Source organism: Limanda limanda, chromosome 9 (assembly GCF_963576545.1).
Source record: "Limanda limanda chromosome 9, fLimLim1.1, whole genome shotgun sequence".
NCBI lineage: Eukaryota > Metazoa > Chordata > Actinopteri > Pleuronectiformes > Pleuronectidae > Limanda > Limanda limanda.
This window is the reverse complement of record NC_083644.1, coordinates 25,822,230-25,847,559: the sequence shown is the minus strand read 5'-3', so window position 1 is coordinate 25,847,559 and position 25,330 is coordinate 25,822,230. Positions and strand designations below refer to the sequence as shown.

Genomic DNA, 25,330 nt, shown 5'->3' with positions numbered 1-25,330 from the left:
AAAAAGGTCAAGGTGTTAAATAAACAATACAAACCTAAACATGAACTTTGTATGTCTGATGTTTGATGCCGAGCGGGAGATCTCTACACAGTAGGTTTATCTGAAATTGACAACATTTGAATTAATGTAATTTTAAGAATAACAATCTGTGTTCCTTCTAAGTGGCAATTGCAGGGAGAAATACTTCCATAATAAAATCTTGCTTTTTTAACAGCATTTTATTATTAAAACTAGAATAGAACAGAAATACTATGTCAGAATATGTAACCACTGATCTCTCTGCTATTGGTCCACCCGGCTCAGAGGCGAGCATGGCCAACATGAGTCTGACTTCGCTGCAGTCGGAGGCGCAGCTCAGTGTGCAGCCTCGCCGCAGCATTGGAGCGCACATCCGCGGAGCCGCAGACGCAATCACTGGTGTTTCATCTTCGGGAATGTAGCGGGGTCGGAGCGACGGACGTTCCCTGACTCCGTGTGAGGGAGAAGTGACTGATTCCTCCTGCAGCTGCCGTGAGATGGTTTGCGTCGGCCATGGCAAGGGGTCTGTTTCCGTGGGGGTTCGTCAGAAAGCCTCTGTACATCCAGGTAAACCACTGGGAGAGCCCACTCCACCAACCCTCTCAGTTTAGAACCTGCATGTGCGACTGAACACTGTCTCATTCATGCTATTATCATCTGACCTTCATATTTATTGCACATGCATGTGTTATAAATTATGGAGGTTGCACAGACCGAATCATAAAGTCACTTGATGCTCGACGGGAATCGACCATCTTCCTGATTCCCGTTGCTGTAGCAACCACTTCCGTGTTGCATCCCGGTGGTACACTCATATAATCGAGAGATGCTGGTTCTGAGGCTGCAAACCATCACCAACCTTAATTATATAACCGAAGCTTGGTGCTGATGCTGTTTCTAAGTCACCACAGAGCAGAGTTTCTCCACCAGTTACCCAACGTGTCATGTCCTGCCATGTGTTGGATGTGAAGCTGCCCTACTGGCCATCCTCCTCTCTGAAGCTGGTAAAGGCAATTATGTCAATAGTGAAATTAGGTGAAGTCCACAGCGGCCTTCTTCATAAGTAAAATTACACCTGGCTGCATGGGGAAGTCCCGAAAGGACATGTGGAGTCCTCAGGAACCACACTAGACATTCTTAATAAAAGGTCATTCCCTGGTTGATTGAGGTGGTAAAGGAGAATCCACCCTCCAGTATCTTATTTCTTTGGCTGCATATTTCAGACTTTGAGCTCCAGCACAGACTCATAGCAGCTGGTGCTGTACACTTCCTGTTCCTGCCCAGCTGCATGTAAGAGACAAAAACTGTCAACTGAAGTGAAAAGATTAGAGATGCAGACACACGGTCTCAAGAGACGGCCACCAGCTTCGCTCAGTTTTCTAGGCCACCTCAGCCGGCAGTGGCAACATAAGAAGTGTCTGTCAGAGATCCCTGTAGAGAAGCTGTTTTTCTGCAGGAACACCGAAACTGTATATTTCACGATCAAATACAAATTTGCTGGATCAAGCTCAGTTTAGGTGACAAAAAAAACAATAAAAAAGGATTGTGTCTCTTATGTGTTGCTGCAGCAGAGATGGTTCAAACAGTTCAAAGGTAACACACGCTTGAGTTCATTGTGTGTGTGGACCCTCTGTCTGCAATGTTAGACTTTGATTTACAGCATCGGTTGATAAATGCAATGTTCGCATGTGCTAATGTCGCAGCACTGAGTCAGTGTGGAAAAATATGTGCTTTGAATGTGTTTTTGTTGATGGAGAGGGGGAGGGGGGGGGGTGCGTACTGTCTGCACCGAGATGAGTCAGTGACAGTGTGGTATCCTGTTCAGAGAGTCTGTGACAAGTGGCGACGCAATGATGAGCTGCTGATCCACATTTTACCTGGATCCCTCTCTATGTTTTTTCTTTATTTTTGTAAAAGATGTCAAGCAAACACTCCATAAGCTTCTGCTTTTCACTCCCACAGCCCCCTCCATCTGTTGTTCCTGTTTTCATGTCTTCCTCAGCTCTGCTTGGCAACCCATTAACCGGCAACCTCTGAGGGATATAGCTTTATAATCATACATAATGGATGAATGGTGTGCCAGCTGCAGAAAAAAAAAAGTGTCAGAACCGTAATGTGCAGATCTTGATCTCCTTTCTGCCTGTGTATTTCAACATCAGGTGACGCTCTGTCGCTCTACACGGTTTTCTCATATCTCTGTATATTATGTCACAGAACTTCAGAGCTTCAATAGGATTAACAGGCATGTGGGTGTAGAGTAAATCTAACTGGATGAAGACAGACATTTCTTTCCATCCACCTCAGCATATGGCCACAGCTCCCATTCAGTGTCTAATTAATAGCTGTCACAGAAGCCACAATCAATATCACCTCATTAGCCATGTTTGTGTATCTCTTTCCCCCCACACAGGGTCAATACGTAATCCCAGAGATAGAAATGCACTGCACAGGGTTGAAGTAAAAGCCACAATCTATCGACCAGAAGAAGGCCTATCATAAATTTGTCTCCACGCAGACTGTTATTGCCATGATGCTTTTGCTGTTGATGCATTTCACCTATGCAAAATCAATGTGAGGTAGGTGGAGCTCTTACTCCTGTGGTCACTGCTGTTAAACGTGCTGCTGGCCTGTACGGTCAGATTTGTAAGTAAACCAATCAGCAAATAAAGCAGCGGAAATCATGTTCATATATGTCGCTCTTAATAGAATCATGTTCCATTTTTTGTGGGGTGTTTGTAAGATGATTGGTTTGGAGATGCTGCAATGTAAACATCTTTTGATTTACTGTACAATTAGCAGTCAGAGAGACATTAAAAACATCTTGAGATGACTGCAACACAGTGTGTCCCTTGTGTACGATAGTACGATTGTGTGGCTTGTTATGGTCGTTAGGACATTAAAGAGCTCTCCATTTACTTTACCTGTACTGTTTAAATATATTTTCTTGGATATAATTTAATTCCATTTTTTTCAATGATATTTCAAAGCCCTCTCCAGTTTCAGGATGATTGAAAGTGGTCAAATTGAAATACGCGCTAATTACCATTGTTGACATTATCAGTAGATCATATGATTCTGTATAATGAGAAAGATGTCACTCATAGTGAGAAACACAGATAATTATCACGTGAATCAGAGTGGCATTCATCATGTCAGACACTCCCTCTGGTTGTTGGTCTGACTTCCATATACGGATTTAGAAATTAATCTTGTGTGATCGAGGCATTTTCACAATACTGACTTAAAAGCACATAAACTCCACTGTGAAGAGGCAAATATGATTAGAGTGCAACATCAAGGATCGCTAAAAGCATGATTACTGCACTAACGCTGCTGTCAAATTCAGACTATTGATGGCATATCCTTTTGGATACTGATGACAAATGATAAAATACACATCTCCCTTTCAACACTGATAATAATAATAAACTCCCATCTTCTCCAGTCTCCATCAAGTTATTTTCTATTGGACTGTTTGGTCAAAAAGATCCAAGAGGAAGTTGTAGCAAGAGAGTAATGCAGAAAGGAAAAAAGAAAGAGGGGGAGAGATGAAGACACTTAAGCCAATAAAGAAAATTGGAACTGAAAGTGCCAGAGGTTGGAGGCAGGGGGAGTCCATCAATGTCAAGCACTGAGTGCAAGAATCATTAATAGACAGGAAAGTAGGGCTGCTAAAAAGTACTTTTCACTAATGTTCTCAAATTGGAGTAATGCCATTATGCATCTAAGTAGACTGTATTTATCGACTGGGTAATTAGAAAGAAAATTCAAAGACCAGGTAATGAGTCTGGAGCCTGTTTCACTGTTCCAATACAAACTGCATTTTCTTTTAATTACAGAGCATCTATTTAAAAGTCTATGATACAACTCAGTTTGAAACTAATTAGGGCCCGGGCACCGAATGGTGAGAGGCCCTATTGAGACTGTAAGGATTTTTCTTATTATTATTTCCCTTTGGGGGAGTTTTTCAGGGTCTAGACATGCTCAAAAAGTTATGAAACTTTGCAGGAAATTCAAGACCTACGGATATTTTACTATACTGGAGTAATTTGAACGGGGCGTGGCAAAATGGCTCCACAGCGCCCCCTGGAAAGCCGCCCCTAGGGCATTATGAAAAACGCAACAGGAAGCCCGCCATTTTGGATTTAGTGGCCATTTTGGCGATTTTGGCGATTTTTACTTTAATGTACTTGTCCCAGGGCTTTCATCAAATCAACTTCAAATTCAGATGAGTGTCATCACAACAAGATGGAGAAAAAAACTGACTTAAAAAATCAACTTTTCGTCACACCGTGTGACCGTGGCGTGGCATCAAAGTTTGATTAAACGCCATCAAAACACGAGGTTCTGTATCTCGGACAAACACGATCCAATCGGGTCCAAACTAGACACATAAGACAAGAGTCCCGGCCTGAAGACATCTACACAGAAATCATGACTTTAAATCACAGTGCCCCCTGGTGGCAACAGGAAATGTCTTGTTTTTTGCATGTCTTACACTTGGATTTATTCCTCCTCATCCACTGACCTCAACCATGTCAAACTCTATCAAATGGGTCTCAAGACATTGATAATGAAGATGTAAGATTACTGTGACTTTTCGTCAAACACAGTATTAATGGCGAGGCATCAAAGTTCATCAACTCGCCGTGAAACACGAAATTGCTGTAACTTCCGTGTTCATGGTTCCGTCTCACTCAAACTACATGTGTGTGTTAACATCCCCCCCCTGAAGATATTCATATGGTTTTAAGAAATGGGCGTGGCAAAAAAACTGACTAGCGCCCCCTAAAGGGCAGCCCCGGCACTACGATTGGCCGACATGTACAAAAATTGAGTATGGCATGTGTCTTTTCATTACAAACAAATAAGTCTCTTGGATCGATATGTTAGGCCAAACAGGAAGCCCGCCATTTTGGATTCAGTGGCCATTTTGACCATATTCCACATTTTTACTTTGACATACTTGTCCCAGGGCTTTCATCAGATCAACTTTAAATTCAGATGAGTGTCATCACAACAAGATGGAGATAAAAAATGATTTAGGGATTGTTTTTTCGTCACACCGTGTGACCGTGGCGTTGCGTCAAAGTTCATCAACTCGCCGTGAAACACGAAAAGCTGTTACTTCAGTGTTCATGGTTCTATCTCACTCAAACTGCATGTGTGTATCACCAGCCCCCCCCCTCAAGATATTCATATGGTTTTAAGGCCGTGTGACCGTGGCGTCCCAGTTTGATTAAACGCCATCAAAACACGAGGTTCTGTATCTCGAACATATATTGTCCAATTGAGTCCAAACTGGACATGTAAGACTAGAGTCCCAGCCTGATGACATCTACACAGAAATCATGACTTTAAATCACAGCGCCCCCTGGTGGCTACAGGAAGTGAAGCGTTTATTGTCCAATTGAGTCCAAACTAGACATGTAAGACTAGAGTCCCAGCCTGATGACATCTACACATAAATCATGACTTTAAATCACAGCGCCCCCTGGTGGCTACAGGAAGAGAAGCGTTTATTGTCCAATTGAGTCCAAACTAGACATGTAAGACTAGAGTCCCAGCCTGATGACAGCTACACAGAAATCATGACTTTAAATCACAGCGCCCCCTGGTGGCTACAGGAAGAGAAGCGTTTATTGTCCAATTGAGTCCAATCTAGACATGTAAGACTAGAGTCCCAGCCTGATGACATCTACACAGAAATCATGACTTTAAATCACAGCGCCCCCTGGTGGCTACAGGAAGTGAAGCTTTTATCCTTGCCACAGAGAGGAAAACGCATCCAACGCGGAGACATGCACTTGTTCATCGACCGCTCTCTCCCCCGACTGCAACAGGCTTCATCGTGCAGGTGCTGGGGCCCGCAAGTGCTACAACGTAGCCCTAGTTTATATTAAATTTACACTCACTGTTTCCTAATAAACAACAGAGATGAATGTGTGATTGGCCTTAAAAGTAGCACTAATTAATATCATAGTGAGGAACCTTGAGTTTATTACCACTCCACAGTCACCTTCAATTCTCTGAAGCATCTTTTGCCTCATTGTTTTGGTTTTTACTGCCAGCAAAGCTGTTTGGTGGCTGATCACAGGACTCCAAGTGCCAATTTTAATTCATGTCTACTGGAGGTTCAAAAAGAGCTGTTTTCTAACACATTAATTATAGGCCAATGTTGTGCTCCCAGGTTCTTCTGCTGTACCGAAAGAGCCCAAAATAATGACAATGTACATTTTTTAGCACTGTTGGATATCAATTTGCATCTCATTTACCCAGTCTCACCCGCACACAAAAATAGCAACGAGATACCCCGCAAGGACTGTTGCCCAGGTAACGTAGAAGATATAGTATAGTTTATTGGTGAGGTAGAAGCATAGTGAAGCACAGAACTCTGGACTGCATGCTCAATGAGGACTGGTACGGTACTCACATTAAGTTGGGCAATTTGGGACACAAAAAAACGCACCAAATTTCAACCATCTTCAGAGAACAGCTCTGCAGTCAAACTCAAGTCCTCCAATCCCAGCTAATATAGCTACTGTCCACCATTGAGGACTTAATTTATTCTTCCTTCTCTTCCTTCTCTTCTTCCTCCTAATCTTCCTTTCCAATGTAGGTTTACACTCAGTATGGCGATCCCTGATATCATACCTCTATTCTACCAAGGCAGTTCAAGGGCCCGGTTTGGGCCCAGTGCCTAATCTCAAACCGTTTCTGGCTCTTGGCCAGAAATCTGGCTGGACGCTGGCACCAACACTTTGCTGGTCCTGGAGAGAGATTTGCTTACTCAGGGACTGATGATGGGATTATTGTGACCAACAAGATGCCAAAGTGAAGAAGCAGTGGTGCATTGAGGAGACAAACTGTCTCCTTGTTCTTGCTGTAGTCCGCCATCGTTGATGTGATGCTAGTGTTGCTGAGACGTGTAGAGAGACGCATACAGTGACCCATAGTGGCCCATATCAAAGCTTATATGGTTCACAAGTTGAACCAACTCCAAACCAGCCCTAGAAAAAGGCTCACCTTGGTTGGAAAGGGAGACTTATGCAGGCCCATGCCTTGCCTTTGGCAATCCATTTAGTCATTGGTCTGCATGGGGAGAGTGATCAAGTGTAATTTTTTTATTGATTAAATGACTTCAGGTTTATACAAAAATAACTGTTCTCCACAGAAGTTTCCATAGTAAGTTCACATTGTGTGCTCTTCACACAACAGAAAGAACTGAAAATAAGGCCTCAGGACAACAAAGATGACTATCATCCTCTCATTTATCTAAGTAACAAGGTGTCACGCCTGGATCAACCATTCATTTAAGTGAGATCAACATGAGAGGCAGAATTATTATCAGGCATAAGTTCCATTTCTAGGATTTCGATCACCATTAGAGATTGGACTCTGTTTAAAATGTATTAAATTTAAAGAATGTATCTAGAAGAATGTGAGAACGGATATCAAGAGGTTTAATAAGACTGTGGTTGAAAGTTTCTTCCATGGAGGCTAAACTGGAACTGAACTGCAGTGATTAAGGGACAACTAGTGCTCTGGGCTGTTGTGGCAATAACAAGTTGTCTGTGCGCTTATGTGAGTGTATGTCTTTGTGCGTCTCTGTAAATGTGTCTGTTTCACTGTGTGCTTATGTGTGTGCATGTGCAGTGTAGTCAGCTGATCTGAATCAGTCGAATGTGCTCAGACTGCAGTTAATGGTTGCCGTAGTGAAACTGCTTCGATACAGCTGGTTCAAGCAGGGACAATAGTGAGACACACCTCTGAAACTCTTAATGGCTCAAAGTCTATAATTCCTGTCGCCTGAAGTTCTACAGCGTGTGAAACTCTGAAGAAATCAGTAATGTTGACGGGATAGTTTATCCCAAAATGAAAATTAGTTCATTAGCTAGTCACCAAAATGTCGATGGAGGGGTGGGTGAAGTGTTTTTGTCCACAAAACTCTTTAGGAGCCTCAGGGTTGAACAGTGTTGCAGCCAAATCCAATACAAACAGTGACCACTTCTTCAAACGTAAAGAAAAATGTGAATGTCGGGGGCTTACGGACACTTGGATGACACCACAGTAACAGTATGGAGGCATGTTGTGGGGTTTTTCTGTTGTTTTGTTATGTTTGAAGAAGTGGTCACCATTTACTTCAACTCTATTGGATTTGAATTGGAAGATACTTTTTTTTTAAGTCTGACTTGATTTTTGCCTCCTGATTTTCTGAAGTTCTGCAGTTGGGTGGTGATCATGTCTCTCAGGTGGTCACGGAGTAAAACACGCTGGCTTAGGTGGAAGAAAAATAATTTTGTGGTGGGAAAAGAATGTTGTGTGAAGAGGGAAATAGGGCACAACGATGGCACATACCTGCGCCAAAGCCCAACTGTCTCATGAAACCACATTTAAATTCAGTGCATCAGGAGTTTTATTCAGATCTGCACACACTCAGAAATATCAGTCCCTTAAAATATTTTGAATAACCTGTGTAAGAATCAGAATTAAATTTAACTGAAAGCACTTGAGCATATTACAATATATGTATACAATCAGTAATACAATTTATTGTGACCTCTTAAGCAGATATTTCATCTAACACTGTTTGAATTCTCCAACCTGTTCCCACAGGCCAGATTCTCCTACCTGCATATGAGGTACCTGTTCTTCTCCTGGCTGACGCTGTTCGTGGGCAGCTGGATCCTGTATGTGAAGTACTCCTCCTACACAGAGCTGTGTCGAGGGCACGACTGCAAAAATTCAATAGTGAGTGTCTTCCATTTCCAAGGTGGATCCATCCAGATCGTAAACCAATATATAAACTGTTTATTCACAGTGTACATGTGGTCATAATCCAGTTCATGTTGGGCTGTTGATTTCTCCCATTGTGTGTTTCAGTGTGACAAATATAGAAAAGGAGTCATTGATGGCTCTGCCTGCAGCAGCCTGTGTGAGAAGGACACACTTTATCTGGGGAATTGTTTCACTGTCAAGCCAAACAGCCAGGTTCGTTTTTTTGTATTTTGTTTTTTTATCTTTCCTCTACATTCAAATTGTTATTTATCTAACTGGACCCCTGGCCTGCCTTGTTCATTTCAGGTTTACTCAGGGAGCTGGGGAGACCTGGAGGGAGTCATTAAATGCCAGATGGAGGAGGCTCCTCATTACGATTTAGGGAATGAGATGAAGCCCAGGAAGGAAGCGGCGGCCTTCGACAAGCCCACCAAGGGCACCTCAGTGGAAATGTTCAGGGAGATGATTCTCGATCACCTTAAGGTTAGGAACATTCCATCCTAATGATACAAAGTCAAGTTTAGCACTAGTTGTGCATTCATGTGGTGTCAGAATAAAAAACAGTTACAAAGGGAAATAACATGCCAATATATAGGTATAACATAATCTTATGATTAATACATTTTAAATGATTTGGATGCCTCTAAAACCTGATCCCTTATCTATATACCTTCCTTTAAATGCAATTATTGTAAAGACGAATGAAGTTTTTTAAATGCTTGTAATATAAAAATGCTATACATTTTGGTTATAGTGTTCACATTTTTCAACTTTCTGACTGAAATACACAAAAACACCAAAGTTTGAATTTAAAAATCTTGATTTGCCCTTTTCTTTTTTGCGTTGACAGGCTAAACTTGGGGCTCAGGCCAACCTCGCAGACTTGACAACCCAAGTGTTGTCAGTCGCCGATGCCAACAAGGACAGTCACATCTCTCTGCCCGAGGCTCGCTCCACGTGGGCTCTGCTTCAGCTCAATGAGTTCCTGTTAGCTTTAGTCCTACGAGACAGAGAGCACATGCCCAAGCTGCTGGGTTTCTGCGGAGACCTGTACGTGATGGAGAAGGTGCCACACTTCCCTATGTATGGCATCAGTCTACCCTGGATTATGGAAGTGTGGATTCCTACAGGTCTGCGTCGCAGCATGGACCAGTGGTTCACTCCCTCCTGGCCGCACAAGGCCAAGATCTCCATCGGACTGCTGGAACTGGTCGAGGATGTTTTCCACGGCAACTTTGGCAGTTTCCTCATGTGTGATGTGAGCGCCACCAGTTTCGGCTACAACGACCGCCACGACCTGAAGGTGATTGATGCCGGGTACATTGTTCCTGAGGCCATCTTCCAAGAAGCAATTAGGCAACAGCAGTGCAACGTGGACGAGGACTGTCTCTACGGGGCTGACTGCCTCACTTCGTGTGACCTCACCAAGCACCGCTGTACACAAGAGGTGACCAGGCCAAACCTGGCCAAAGCCTGTGAAGCAATAAAGGACTATGTTCTGAGGGGGGTGCCATATGACATGCGTGCAGAGCTTGAGAAGCAGCTATATGCCTGCATTGCACTGAAAGGTTCAACAGAACAAATGGAAATCGAACACTCACTGATATTGAACAATCTTAAGACTCTGTTATGGAAGAAAATCTCTCACACAAAAGACTCGTAACAGATAAGCACTTAACACGGGTACGGGTACCAAGACCGACTCCTGTCCTTGCATTAATAAAACAAATTATCTTTTCACTGTGGTAAAGATAAGGTTCTCTATAATTCAACTTACATGTATGAGTGAGTTGGTTCTGTAATTGTTATGGAAAGTGACTTTAGCACTAAATTATGTAATAAGAAAACTGATGCACTGGAGCAAAATGAAAAAAAGAGGGTTTTCAAAATATGGACTGACAATAATAAATTTGACTAAGAATCATGTGCACAAATTGTAAGTGCTGACTTGGCTGCTGAAATGGCTTTTTCAGTGAAGTCTTAATTGAGGCAATATCTTTACTGGGTTGTTCCACTTTCACATAACCAAGACATGGCACCGTAGGCACAACAAATTCTGTAGAAGTGACAACTTTAGTGCAAGAAGTCATCCTGACTTTGCAGAACCAATTGGCCTTTTCGTTGCATGACCCAAGCATACGGAAACTTTTTATGACCGTTCTATCAGTCCATTAGCCACGGTTCTATTGAATAATTTAGTTATATCATAATACCTTGAGGATCATGAAGGCAAAGGATACATAGGTACACTTTGACAAAGTACACAAGAGAGCCAACTCTTTTCAACAAATTTATTTCGACAAAGTCCTGCAGTAGGACCCCTACAGACTGGGGCCTCAGTCTGCATCCTCTTGTTCCTGAGCCCGGAGGAAGCTGGCCTTCTTCTGGGCGACGCGGTCTTTCCTCTGGGCCAGAGACAGCTTGGCGCGGTTCCACCTAGGTTACAGAAAACATAGAATTTACCATTAGCGGTTGTATAATTGGTATTGTTCAAGTTTGGTGTAACACTGAGCTAGCTTCGAGGTTGGATTAACACCACACCCTCCAAAACTTGCTACAAATTTATTCAGAATAAACCTTCAGAAATTATGTTAACATATTAAGATTTTAATGTCACCTCTTCTTCTTGATTTCTTTGACAGGCTTCTTTTCATGGACAGGGTTCTCACGAATGGAAGCATGAGCCTTCTTGTACATTTCCTCAATCTGAAAGATAGAAAACCCAACAGTCAAATATTACTTCATATCTCATCTCTGTGCAATTTATTTCTTACAGCTGAATTAGATATTTGTAGATTTTTTAAATGGTGTAAAGTAAACATTAAATCAATTATGCCCAAATTTTACATGTGAGCAGAGCAGGGGACCCCAGCTGGATTCACAGAGCGTATGGGGGGGTTAATGGCGCTTCTTACAAGCAGCAGATGCAAAAATGAAGAAACGTTTTCTCATAAAATCTCATCAAAAATGTTAAAAAGGCAAACACTGCCTTCAATTTTATTTACGAGGCACCGATTACTAAAAGAATGATGATAGATTTTTCTAAGGACGCACGATATATTACCGGCCCGATAATGGGAATTTTATATTATTCTTTATTTATTGGAATCTGAAATTATAGCCAATAAAACGTCAGATAAACACAGCGCGCCTGGTCATGCTCATGACGTCATTCATTTGTGCCTGTCCTACCCAGCGTGATGTGTTTATGTCGAAAAAGAAACAGCTCTGCCGTTGTGGAAGTTTTTCACACTTTCTGAGAGTGACTGTAGGATTGTAATGTGCAACGGTTCCGAGGGGGAAAAACACTTGTAATTTTAACATATCAAGCATGTAATTATCGGTATTGGGTGGAAAAAAACGTGCATCTAGAAATTTCAATTAAATGACTAGCCAATATAAGCCATGTTGAGTGGATATGACATGATCAGAACTGCATCTCTACACATCTGCACTAAGAAACTAGCCTGATTCTGTATTACAATGCAGTTATTGATAAGCTCAATTTCCTTCATTTACTGGAATTACTTGAGCTGGTGCTATGACCCATTTAACTCAATGTCAAAATATAACTCTGCCAATATATCCCCTTTCCTGTATCAAAATATATGATCAGTGTATCATGGCCCTGGGATCTTTCTCCTGAGGATTCACTGCTGACCATTCTGATGGTTTAAATCTCTTGGCACCTGAGGTACCATTGTAGCTGAAGGGGAAAGATTCTGACATGAGATACCTCCAGGAGTGATGGCTGCTGCATGGATATTACGCAAACACTTTAAATGGCCCAGACGAGATTAACACCAACACAAGACCACCATACAGATTTGTATAATGCAACAGAGGGAAAAGCTTATTTCATAATGCATAAAGGGGACTTGCCGAATCAGGGGCGACTCCATTCTTGATGAAGCGGGAGAATTGCTTCTTGTATGCATCCTCGTCTTCCTCCATGAGGTAGCTCATGTACTCTGACACGTTGATGCCCATGATGTGCTTGCGATGGACCTCAGCATTGAACTCCTTGCTCTCTGCATCATATCCAGGGAAGCGTTTGGTGCTGGAAGACAAACAAGGTGCAGATATGAGGTAATGCTTAAATTGGTTAATTTAAAACATCAAAATATTCAAACTCATAGCAGAACCTCCTCTACTGGGTCACATTAGCTGAAGTTGTATTGAAGAGAGTGCTGCATAATAGGTTGTACATATTGCACTGATGGTTCAGCATTTAACTTGTTTCCACAGTCACACCAGACTAGAATGATCACACCATGAGTATTTAATATTGTCTAATTTGAATGCTGTCCAAACCATGACTAGATGTCAGGATTTGGAAATGGTGTCATTCAGCTGCTGTTTTCACATCTCTCAAATAAAACCTACAAAAATAATTGCAATCCACTAGGAACAAAATACAAGAGTAACCATTGGAATGAGACCACTTGACGAGTCGGCACACCAATCTACTCCACTCCACGTTTTAATGCTGGGTATGAAACTGCAGTGACTGAAAACTGAAGCTGCTGAATGGATCAACTAGTGTACAGTTCACAAAAGTGCATCCATCAATACAACAGTGTGAAATGCATGATATTTTATTTACATTTAAAAAGATCTGACTACAACAGTGAGTCTGTAACAGTGGTCAGTGCTCTCCACATTGATTTGACATTATTCAGTTTGGACATAGGGGCTCGGCTTTAGCCTTCACTATATCAGGGTGGCCCTCCTTGGCAGCATCGATACGCTTTACTCCACTGGTCAACAAGATTGTGCTTCTCTACTCTTTTCTAATCACACACTCAGAGCTGATCTCTATAAAAACTTAATTCATAGTTATGTTCCTGGATAAGCATCTCTTCTTTTGAAACAATGAAGGTAAAAAAAAGAACAAATACATTCAGCGGGAAGTACTCTGCAACCTGAATGCATGTCTGTCTGTCTCTCGCACAAACTGATAACCACATGCATTTAGTTATTATTCTATGGTGTTGGATCATCAATCCGAATCGGTCCCTTTTACACCGATGTAGTGGCTGTGCGAGTCTCGTGTGTAGCAGATAAATCATGTGTGCGCAGTGCTGATTAGTGTCGGTGGTTATTGTTAAAGTGTGAAGTGAGCGCAGGTCAGCGGGAGGACACTCCGACAGGAGACTGACACGGAAAAGACGGCCAGAACTTTATTGTGTGTCTGTCCTGATTATGAAGCAACAGTGTTTATTATGCAGCGACATAGCTGAAAACATGAATCGATTGTTTCATAAAGAGTCGCTCACATCTGCATCGAAGAAACCATTTGTCCCCCCACTCAGGAGTAGGGTTGGATGTCACATTTGCCCATCCAAACAGGTCCTTTGTTAATGTGACCCATGTGTTTTTTGAATGAGGTATAATGCTGCTGATCAACACTCATTTCTTCTCTTTAAGGCGATTTCTTAAAAAGCCATATTGAGATATTTCATGCAAACTAGCAGGCTGACCAACTGAAACGTCCGGTATCAGACAGACCAGCCTTGATGTGCAGTCACCACTTCCACAGATTACCAGAACAAGTATTTGAGTTGTATGGCTATATTCTTTTCTCCACCAAGCAGAATTTAGCCACATGCTTCACAAAAATCTAACTAAGATTATTTTACTGATTACAGGCACCTGCAGTGTTAAATGTTGTGGTAGGCCCAGGCAACAGGTATCCACACTATTTAAGTTCAAACATTACAATATGACTTAAAATCTGTATGTTCCAATTAAGAAAATGAAAGCCAACAAAACCTAAAAACATGACGCTAATTTAAGAACGGTTATTATGAAAAGGTCCTTTAAAGAGAAAACATTCTCATCATATTAGGAAGGAGGTGGAAGTGCTAATATGGTGTCCTGAATACAATCATGTTAATCATTTGATCTGTTTTCCTATAAAGGGATGACATTTTTTGTTCTATATAAAAAAGATCTGAGGTAAGGTGGACAGTGTCAGAAAATGTTAAACTCGTCTGACACTTCATTCAACATGTTAAATGTGGGAAATATTAATAGACTCCCTCACTGGAATTAAAATATTTTCACACATGGCCTGCATTGCTCTGCAGAGCACTTTGAAGGCGAGGGGGGGGGGGGGCACACGGTTACCTGTGTGGGATGGACAGGCCTCCGTCCACAGCCCCCTTCAGAGCCCCGAACACCTTGTTGCCTGTGGTGGTTCTGGCAAGCCCGGCATCCAGGTAGCAAGTGAAAGCGCCTGGCTGACCATCAACGCTCTCCACGTTGAACTCGTCACCGGTCACCTCCACCTGGCCCTCGTACACCTTGTCCAGGCCAAATTTGTTCAGCAGCTGAGGAGAGAAAATTTGACATGTGGTGGACAAGCTTCTACAACCTTTACCTGACAACTTATCTTGAAAAAGTAAAAACAATCTCTGCTCTTTAGCACCAAGAACTGGAGTCATTAAAAAATGCAGCCACAGTTATACGTACTCTGCGGGCGGCGAGCAGTCCAGTGCAGTAGGCTGCTGCGTAGTTTGTCAGGCCCACGGAGACACCGTATTTTGGCAGCTCATGTGAGTAAGCAGCACACACGATCATGTCACCCTCAATCTTGGCATAGGCAATCTGCAACACAATCACAAGGAGTCATGAGTTCACCCATTGAGGTACCAGGACATGGACTACACACTGATGACCGATACTGGTCTACACAGTAGAATTTCAATTGATTACTTATTACTACTCAGATGGGATGCTATGTAAAAGGTATGGTCTGCTTCAAGACACCTTTGACAACTGCATACAAACACACATGTTGGCAGATTTAGGAGTTTTTAAAAAGACAACCCAGGCAGATGCTCACCTGGCAGACGATGTCCCTGTTTGAGAAGCGGACAATCATCCTGTACTTGGGTGTGTTGTACTTGTTCTTGTCTTGAACGACCAGGCGTTTGCGAGCAAAGAAGTCGGTCTTTCCCTCTGGAATGAGAACACACACACACACTTCAGTTACTGACAAACAAAAAGAAGAGTAGCCTGGATGCTGAGGGGAAGCGGACTGCCACAGGTTGTCTCACCTCTCCTCCTCCTGAACTTGACCTGGTACCTCTTGAAGTAGGACTTGTTCTTCACCACTTTAACAAAACCCTGCGGGAGGACATAAAGACTTCAGAACAGCGGAACAAAAGACAACTCCATGATAGGTTGGCAGATCTGCTGTGTTGAGTAGTTGAGCTGTCAGTGTCAGAGTTAGCGGTGGACCGGGCTAACATGAGCTAGCTGCGCTATGGGAAGTGAGCGGCGGGAGCTAGCACGGCTGCTACACCGGAGTTGACGATGAGCCAGCAGGCTAAGGACCTGCTGAATATACTGGTAATAGAGGGGGGTGAAGCTGGGGACTCGGTGGTGACACACTGGTGGAAACAACAACACTAACGCAGTCAATAGACAACAGGAAGCGGGGGGTTTGTGAGGGTGGCCATTAGGCCACGTTGAATAGGACTCGGGTGAGTGTTAGCAAGACTGAATCTATCTTCATCTGAACACCAGCGACATGTTTTCAGACATCTGACCCGACACCGCACACTAGGTCGGTCTGTGGCACACATGGAGGCGCATATTGGGACGAGGTACCAACCATTTTTGCGGTCTTTTCGTCTCCTTAGTAAGGAGCCCGGAGCCAAAGACTGGGGCTTGACTCCGCTGCACTGGAAAAAGGAAGAGCCGGGAGCGCATGCGCCGTAAATACCATGTGACAGGATGGGGCCATGCCGCACAGGATTCACCACTCTGCCCCCTGTCGACCTGGAGCGGAGAGGCACGACGACGACTGACCAGATTCACACCTGACCCGACCAAAGTGTCAAAGGTGTTATAGGTCCAGTGTGTGGGATTTAATCGAAGGGGATCTACTGCCAGCAATTTTATATAAAATAATCCTAGTAATGTTTTCGCTAGTGTGTATCATCTAAACTGTACAAATATTTTTCTGTACATTCTTATATTTGAATACTTTATATTTACATTATGAGCAGGTCCTCTCCATGGAGGCTGCCATCAGTAGTCCAAACTGAACTGAAAACCTTTTGTGTTTTTTTAACGACAACTGAAGGCTACCACAGGTTCTCTCATATGTTTGGGAGGTTGAGGTGAGGGGTTTTCAGCTGCAACATGAAACTTCACCACTAGATGTCACTAAATTGTACACACTGAAAGTTAAATGCTGAAATAAATTGTATCTAGTCCTTATTTGTGGGCTTTGTGCTCCAAAAACTCGGATTTCAAACATCCAAACTGTCTTCTCGTTCAGAACATTGGTGCTGTCACGTATCTTTTGATATTTTCGTCAACTGTTGAATTTTGTAACGAGGGTCAATGGGAGTGGTGACACCACCCTATCACCCACAGCCCAGGTGCTCCGTTTTCCCTCAAATTTTACATTTAAATCTGAATTTCTTTTAGGTAAAAGTAATTTAAATATTTGCAGAGGTTCAGAAACAAAAACAAAAGACGTGATGTGAAAAACAGTCCCTTGTTCCAATAGGTGTTGAGCGCTTTCCGCAAGTAAATCCTTGCTGTTCAAAGTATGTCAGTAGTATACCATCGGGTAATTGGGTGTTTTGGCCTCAACAATACACACACTTCGCAAAGTCAGCCAACTGCTGGGTGATCAGTCCTCAACTAGTGTTCCGTGTTCATGGGGCATAGTTGTGCATTGGTCAGCAAAAAAGTTCCTGGTTTGAATCCCAGCAGACTTTCTGTCAGGAGTTTGCATGCTCTCCCCCTATTAACAGGGATTTTCTCCAGCTTCCTCCTACAGTTCAAATACATGTGGATTGGTGTTAGATTAATTGTAGACCAAATTGTCTTTAAATGTGAGTGTGAAGGTTTGTTTGTCTCTGTATGCTGGCTCTGTGATACACATGTCCATGGTGTACCCCACCTCTTGCCCATAGTCAGATGAGATGATTTAACCCCCGTGACACCAAAAGGACAAGTGGTAGAGATGGTAGATGGACGTGCATTATGTGTTAATGAGAATTGTTTGTCATTTTGGCAAAAACAAAAAATCAAGGCACTTATTAACCTGCCTATATCTCAATAGATATCCCTATATCTCTATATCTATATACCTATATATATATATTTATATATATATATGTCTATATATGTCTATATATATATATACTCAGAAATGCCGAATGCCACTCATGCCTCATATTCTAAGGAGTTCAAAGATAGAAATGATTCATTTTAAGTTGTTAGCAATAAGCCTGTTCATGGAAGACACACTGACATGTAACAGCAGGCAAAGCAACTCAATAATAACATGAGGGATGGATGCTCCAATTAACTACTTCAATTACAGGGTCCCGGTGTTGTGCACACTTGCTCAGTGTCCCTAGGTCATGTCTTCCTGGGACAGCAACATATATCAACACTAACACATTCTTACAACTTTTAATAAATGCTTACAATTAGGGCTGGGCGATAAAACGATATCGATAATTATCACAATATAACTTTTCCTCGATAGAAATGTAAGACTTGTCGACATAACGTCGATAGAAGTCAGCCCGTCCATATTTTGACGGACAACACAAACAGCTAGTGAGAATGAGAATAGCTCCTCGGCGAACCAATCATTTGGCTGAAATAGAGTAACACCCACATCAGGTTAGGTTGACTCACACAGGACAGAGCGGCGGAGTTGCAGCGCATGTGTAAAGTTTGGGTACCTGCATAAAGGTGGATGACTCTGCATCGAGGCAGTGACTGAACAGAACATGATCATGTTTCAAGCTATGTCCATTGTTTTAGCGGGTTTCCACTGCTGAATAACCTCTAACCTGCGCCCACTTTACACTGCAACACGAAACACCATCACTGATCACACTACTTATAAGGAAAAGTACAGGACTGACGTTTTCTGTGTGTTTGTCTGATTCGCTCCAGAGTTTATGAGACAGGTTTTAACCTGCAACACAACACGAGACGTAACGTGACGCACACAGTTAGGACACCAGGGGTAAAGTTACCGGAGCGATCCACCGATTAGTAACTGTTTGAGAATATAAGACTAGTGATTATCCCTGTGATTATCAGTTGCTGTGTGAGGGGGGGGCAGAGACGAGCAGGGACACACACACAGGCAGAAGCTAATTTGCGGGGTTTCATAGAAGCGACGACCCGTTTATCCAGGAACATAAAATATGAAATCAGAAGGTTTTTATAAAGATCAGTTCTACGTGTGAGTGATTCGAAAACATCAGAGGAGCAGAGTCACTTGTTTACCAGCGAAGTAATGTGCCTCAGTCAAGAGGCGCTAATTTAAAGTAAATGGTAAATGGATTTGTATTTATATAGCGCTTTTCTAGTCTGATGAAGAACACTCAAAGCGCTTTACAGTACAGTTTCACATTCACCCATTCATACACACATTCATACAGTGCATCTACTTGCAGCACTTTGTTATTCTATGGGGGGCCGTTCAGGGTTCAGCATCTTGCCCAAGGACACTTCGGCATGCAGATGGTTCAGCCTGGGAATCGAACCGCCGACCTTCAGGTTGGAGGACGACCACTCTACCCCTCAGCCACAGCCGCTCAATAAATTATCCCAAAGTAAGATAAGATACAACTAACCAGTTGTTACAGCAGTAGGAAGGTCAGAATGATGTAGACACGAGAATAAATAAATTCATAATAAAATGCTGAGTATTAGTATTAGTATTATCACCTTTTCACTGTAGTCGTTTGTATGGAATGTTATAAGTAGAGTGCAGTGGCACAGGATGATTGGGTTAGGGTTAGGGTCATGAGCAAGTAAAATCAGTTTTTTGCATAAGAACAAACGTTTGTAAATATGATCATTGTACATAAACATGTGCAAAAAATGTGTATTTTGGTTATTTGACTTATATCGTATATATATATATATATATATACATTGAGTGATATACCTATATAGCTATACCTATAATAAACATTCACTGTCGTTTTCATGCATTTAAAAATTTGACTTTTTTTATTATTCATCTTGGTAAAAACACTGGTGGAACTAATAATAATATTTGACAAGCAAGGATTTTTATTTTTATGAGGGAGTACACAATATGGCTGGCATTCAAATGGTTTCAGTCACGTGTGTGCGTGCGTGCGTGTGTGTGTGTCAGATACAAAGTCTCGATGGACTGTTGCCAGGTCAAGGCTATAACGTCAGCTGCTTTTCAGCTACTTCTAAGACCGGAGGAGTGTCTCACAATCAACAAAAGATATGCGTCACTGCGCCAATGTAAAACCTGAAGAGCAGCTTTCATGACAATTCGGTATGTAATCCAAGGCAGTCTCGTTCTCCGTCACATTAGTTCACCATGAGTTCCTTTTACGTCTCTCGCCTAGAAAAAAGTTAGTTGTTTATATGTGAGGTTAAACTGCCACATGTCAGTTTAGCTTCATCATAGATCATATTTTCTATTTATTCAGTTTTTATTTAATTATACAGGTTTACTTCGAAGTATTCATGAATGGATTTTCGGTATTTCCTGGTTCTATAATGAAGACGAGGCACCTGAACTGAAGAAGCTGCAGTTATTTGTGAGCCTATAGGGTTTGAACCTCCACTCCAACTACAGTGTTTTCTTTTCTTCTCAGCAATGAACTTCAGGTAAGACTTTCTGAGGATCAGACACTGACCCGATGAAGCACCACACACAACAGGAAGCTCGAGACTCTTCTATTTGATCTAAGCACTCATATGGACTGGGCCTGTTTCCATAGTGCCTGTGGAATAACAAAACAATTTCCCTGAAGGGATCAATACAGCTTTTTCTGATTCTGAGTCTGAAAACCAAAATCGCTAATTTGTTATTTTGTCTGTTGACCTGTTGATGTATCTGATAAACTGTCACAAAGTAAAAATGATATCTAATCATATTCTTAGTGAAAGAATGTAGTGTGTATTTTGGCTGCAGTGTATGATGTCTTCCATTGTCAAATTTTGAAGTAGAATAAATGAATGGAATCAGGTTGTTATAAATTTGTTATTGAATTGAAATAATTATGAATAGGCTTATTACCATTATTATAATTAATAATAATAATATCTTTATTGATATAGTACTTGTCATAACAAAGATACAAAGTGCTTCGCAAATGAAAAATAACCCACAAGTAAAAAATACATAAAATACATCATATATCATATACAAATTTAAGAATAAAAACACTGAAGGTGTGAAGGACACCCATGGAAATAATAATGATAGTAGTAAAAACTTGAATTAGGTCAAATTGGTGAATACATGATAAGAATAAGTATTAAGCTTTGACTTAAAGGAAGCCACCAAGCCATCGGTGTGCTGTTTTTCCTAGGGCCGGCTAGAGCCTCTGGGCTCTTATTTCAAAAGCTTATCAAAAGCATGGTACCTTCCTCTTGAACAGTTAAAAATCCCCAGAGGAAAATATACTGGAGGCCAGGGTAAAGAGGCTAAAACCAGGGTGATGTATTCCAACCAGTTTACTGTGTTTACAAGCCTGGCATATGAAGTAATTTACTGAACATGCTTCATATTAATCTGCTTTAACCATAGAAAGCTATTGTCTTCTGGATAATATTATATCCAGAAGTGTTTTGCTACTCCCAGTCTGCGGGTGCTCATCAATGGAGTACACACACTTTTCCAAAAAATGTAATAGATTAGTTTGGAGAATCAGTCACCATTTACCTCAAATGTCTTGGATTTGGCTGCAACACTGTTTACCCCTGAAACTCTTGTTTTTTGTGGATTATCCTGTTAATTCTACACACTGACCCTTTGAGGCACATACGCTCTGGGGGACTGGCAGGTGTGGTGGTGGGTGTAGTCGCGCAACATGACCACTTGGTGACAGTGCTGCTCCAGGTTGGACCGGGATGCGCATGCGCAGAGCGATGTAAACAGTCGGGAGGCCGCTGTGTCTCCAGACATCTGTGTACACGTATTACGGCTGCATAGGGCTGGACCGGGGCTCAATGGGAACAGGCTAACTTAAACCTGGCTAGCGTTCAGACTGGGTTCCTAGCTAGGCTATCCGGGCTAACACGGCTAAAGTGCTCGTCTGAAGTGTTTGAAAAGCGACAGTCCCGTGATAACAGCGGGACTGTACTTTGGTGCAAGGGAAGCGGCGACGTTCTCCGCGGCTGGAAACAAACTCTTCCAAGGTAAAGGATGTTCTTGGTTGTTGTTTCGTCCCGGGCTCTGACTAATTACTGGTACGAACACTAAACTCACGAAACAACTCCTGTTTATCACTGTGGTCTGAATGCACGGTGTGACATCACGTCTGTCTACAGGAGGTGGGCATTATTTCACTCCTTCATAAGTTTAACGGCCACGTTAGCTTAGCTCGTAGCTTGTCCGTGGTGGCAGTTGTGTTTAATTGTTGCTGTTGTACTCTACTTTAAGTGAGGACACCGGCTATTGCCTGGGACAAAACACCAGACACTAAAAGGGGTAGACATGTCTCCTGCTCGCTAATGTCTTCTAAACACATTAATAAAACCAAAGTGTGGCCTCGTCGGGCTCGTTGACTTTAGGTCTTTCTGGAAGAAATCCTCTGCAGACTTTTGAATTTGATGCTGGATCTCCATTTCAGCTTGCAACACTAGCCATAAAAGGAAGAGGGACTTGTGCTCCTCCTGTCCATCGCCTGCAAACCAAAATATTAGTGCTGGTGTGTAGCAAATGGTTTGAAGTGCTCAGCCGTATCTCTGAACTTTAACTGAAGTGACCTTCAGTGTTTATCAGCAGCACTGTGGACACATACTGTGGGAGGTATACCCTCTAAAGTTGTGCCTCACAGACAGCAAGGACTCCAGTGGCGAATGCATGTGACCATTGGGCTAAGGTTGCTGTGGAAGTATGTTGTTAATGATCATGTCCTTTACTTCACCTCATCTGGAGACAGTAAACTGGGAAAATGAGATGTAGACTATAAAAAGGCATAGGCAGAAATAAAAGCACCTAACACTAACCACATCTGAGTAATACTCCATTAATTTAATTAGTCTTTTACAAGCAATGCGATTTTTCACAATCTCACTGAAAAAAAAGTCAAATATGAATTGAATGACTTTAGTATTGTTTCATGAATGCACATGTATGGGTCCAGCCCAAAACAAGCGTACAAGATACAGTTATTTAGAAAACGTAAAAACAAGAAACTAAATACCACACCAGCAGCATCCGTAACGATACTAAACAAATACACTAACCTGAGGTTTTTTTTCCAAAGATGTAGAAACAAAGATCCTACTTATAAGCTTTCAAATTAAACAGTTATGTGCTTCTCTCTCAACCTCTCTTAATTCTCACAACCTGTTGTCCTTATATTAGAACCTTTATACGTAGACTCACTAAAACAAAACCGTTCTTCTTAAATTACTAGAACTCTCAAAAGTATTAATATATTATTAGACGGACAGCCTTAAGTATTAATACTTAAAATCAGTTTCCAGGTGATCATGGACAAATGGTCCTGTATTTAAAACTGAACAGCTTGTAGAGTGGGGTCCAAAACAGTGACACCACTTTCCCACTGTGTGTGGGACTAGAGATGGCCATGTCAGAGGAAACACTTGTCTGTACTTGTTGAAGTTATGTCACAGAGGTTCACAAGCATTGACTTGGGACTTGAACGTCTAAAGGCATTACAGTATAGTGATACCAGTACCCATATGTCTGACTTTGCATTTCTTTCTCAGACAGAACTCCTAGAGAATCAACTGAAATTCAAGTGTTTCTATAATTAATTAACTAGGCTGATGCAAGTCCATTTAATTTACTACATGACTACAAATCAACCTTTTATGGGCCAAAGGTCAGGATCGTAGTTCGTATGTTGTTGCATAGTGAAGAATAGCCTTCAACCAAACCTTTAAAAATGCTGATTGTACACTGGAAAACTCTGAGCTTCCCTCTGTGTATGGAGTGAAAGGCTCCTTCTACTTCACTACGAGTGTGTTATTGTGAGTCAGGGCTGTGTTTTAATACCCTCACACAGCTCATGGCCAGTGTGTTTCCCTCAAGATGGCTATGCTCTCTCCTGCTGGGCCAGACAAATTTGATCTGATTCACTGACTAGAAACAGCACATAAAAGATGAGTAAAGGTCAGATATGTTTGTCTTCATTTTCACCTTGGATGACAACTTTAAAAGTATTTTTAGATGGAAACTAGTTTTATATCTGTCACAGCTCAAGAGTTTGTGACGATCTTCTTTTCCTGCCACGTTTTACAGCATTCTTGGTGTTTTGCATTTTGAATTATGGGAAAAGAAATGCGTCTTTGTTCTTTTTCAATTCTGCGCAGAGGCTTTCTTCTTGCTGTGGATTTCATTAGCAATGCGTACTGCTTCTCGGGGCCCCCTCTGAGTCCTTCAGCATACAAAAGCAGAAACAATCTCTGTAGGACATATAGGGAAGTCTTGCTTCAGTCTGCCCTGAGGCCACCGGACGTTTGCATTTTTTGAAGAATGGCTGTCCCCTGTCCGACTGGGTTAGGGTTAGGGTTCCCATGTCTTTTTTTTAGTTGACTTAAAAAATATAAAGAGGCACATTAGTATTTAATGTTTAGCTTTCAAAATAAGATAATCGACTAATAAGATTAATAATAATGAGGTTTAACATCACAAATGGGGCAGGAACCAGGCCTGAATTCACTTGGGTCCACATGGTTTTTAGTCTCCATTTTTTCTTTTTCTCTCTCTCTCTCTAGTTAGTCCTGCATGGTGTCCCACACTGGGAGCCTGCTTTTGATGAAACCTCATGCCCTTAAATTCTCCTCTTTGCTTTCAAAAGCAAAGAGTACAGACACAAAGCTAGCCTGACTCACTGGTGCAAAAAGAGTTTGGGACGGTGAAAAGTCTTGTAAAATTAGTTGGGCAGTGCAACTTTTTTCAACCATTTTTTGTAATTGTTCAAATCTTAGTACATACTTTCCTATTTATATGTCATAATCTTGGCGGACATTTTTAGTAATCAATTGGAGTAATGCAGTTGTGAGGAATATTTCATCTTTATTTCCACTGCTGTTTAGATGAATTAGTCACAGTGTGTGCGCTGTCACCTATTTGAGATGTAAACTAATTTAATGGATTTATTAATTGAACTGTTACATTGCTGCTGTCAGAGTGTAAAATATTCTGACTAACACCGACTATGTGCGCTAACGTTGCCCACAGCCGTTGTTTACAAAGTGTACACAGCCAGTAAAAGTGCTGGTGTGGATCCTGTTATTTGTGTTAATGACAGACAGTGTAGGTGAACGTCACCTGTTCAGATTTACTTTGTGGCTTTGTGGGTGGTATTTTGAAAAAATATATACAGTGAAAATCAAATTGTATTTTTCAGAAAGCATGTAGAGTCTGACAATTTGTAGAGAAAATGCAACTTTGTATTTGTTTGAATATTCAGTTATCTATGGCTAACATCCATACTGCTTTTCCCCATAACCCAACTTTCCTTGCCTTTGCGTCTTCTGAATTGTTGTTCTATTCAACAAGAAATCC

The 25,330-nt window shown here is 41.8% G+C and overlaps 2 protein-coding genes across 4 annotated transcripts; one reads left to right on the top strand and one right to left on the bottom strand.

Annotated features, from left to right (window-relative positions):
* Positions 1–531: 531 nt before the first annotated feature.
* LOC133011061 (divergent protein kinase domain 1A-like) lies at positions 532–10,459 on the top strand. Of its 3 annotated transcripts, XM_061078739.1 has the most exons (5): positions 532–585; positions 8,635–8,769; positions 8,902–9,009; positions 9,103–9,279; positions 9,647–10,459. In XM_061078739.1, the coding sequence occupies exons 1-5, from the start codon at positions 532–534 to the stop codon at positions 10,457–10,459; spliced, it is 1,287 nt and encodes a 428-aa protein (XP_060934722.1). The 3 variants fall into 3 exon arrangements, with proteins under 3 accessions (XP_060934722.1, XP_060934723.1, XP_060934725.1); XM_061078740.1 differs by lacking the exon at positions 8,635–8,769; XM_061078742.1 differs by lacking the exon at positions 9,103–9,279.
* A 614-nt stretch (positions 10,460–11,073) lies between these two features.
* On the bottom strand, positions 11,074–16,502 carry LOC133010512 (large ribosomal subunit protein uL18). Its single transcript, XM_061078099.1, has 8 exons — positions 16,421–16,502; positions 15,861–15,930; positions 15,647–15,762; positions 15,274–15,408; positions 14,929–15,131; positions 12,679–12,856; positions 11,414–11,502; positions 11,074–11,232 (listed from the first exon to the last, which is right to left on the bottom strand). Exons 1-8 carry the CDS (start codon positions 16,421–16,423, stop codon positions 11,133–11,135), a joined length of 894 nt encoding a protein of 297 aa, XP_060934082.1. The 5' UTR covers positions 16,424–16,502; the 3' UTR covers positions 11,074–11,132.
* Positions 16,503–25,330: the final 8,828 nt, after the last annotated feature.

Bases quoted from the DNA above. Each gene is read 5' to 3' on its own strand.
- LOC133011061 (XM_061078739.1), top strand. From the start codon at position 532: ATGGCAAGGGGTCTGTTTCCGTGGGGGTTCGTCAGAAAGCCTCTGTAC. The intron at 586-8,634 runs GTAAACCACTGG...CTGTTCCCACAG, and splicing joins GAAAGCCTCTGTACATCCAG to GCCAGATTCTCCTACCTGCA. The intron at 8,770-8,901 runs GTGAGTGTCTTC...TGTGTGTTTCAG, and splicing joins ACGACTGCAAAAATTCAATA to TGTGACAAATATAGAAAAGG.
- LOC133010512 (XM_061078099.1), bottom strand. The intron at 15,763-15,860 runs GTGAGACAACCT...TTCTCATTCCAG, and splicing joins CAAGTTCAGGAGGAGGAGAG to AGGGAAAGACCGACTTCTTT. The intron at 15,409-15,646 runs GTGAGCATCTGC...ATTGTGTTGCAG, and splicing joins ACAGGGACATCGTCTGCCAG to ATTGCCTATGCCAAGATTGA.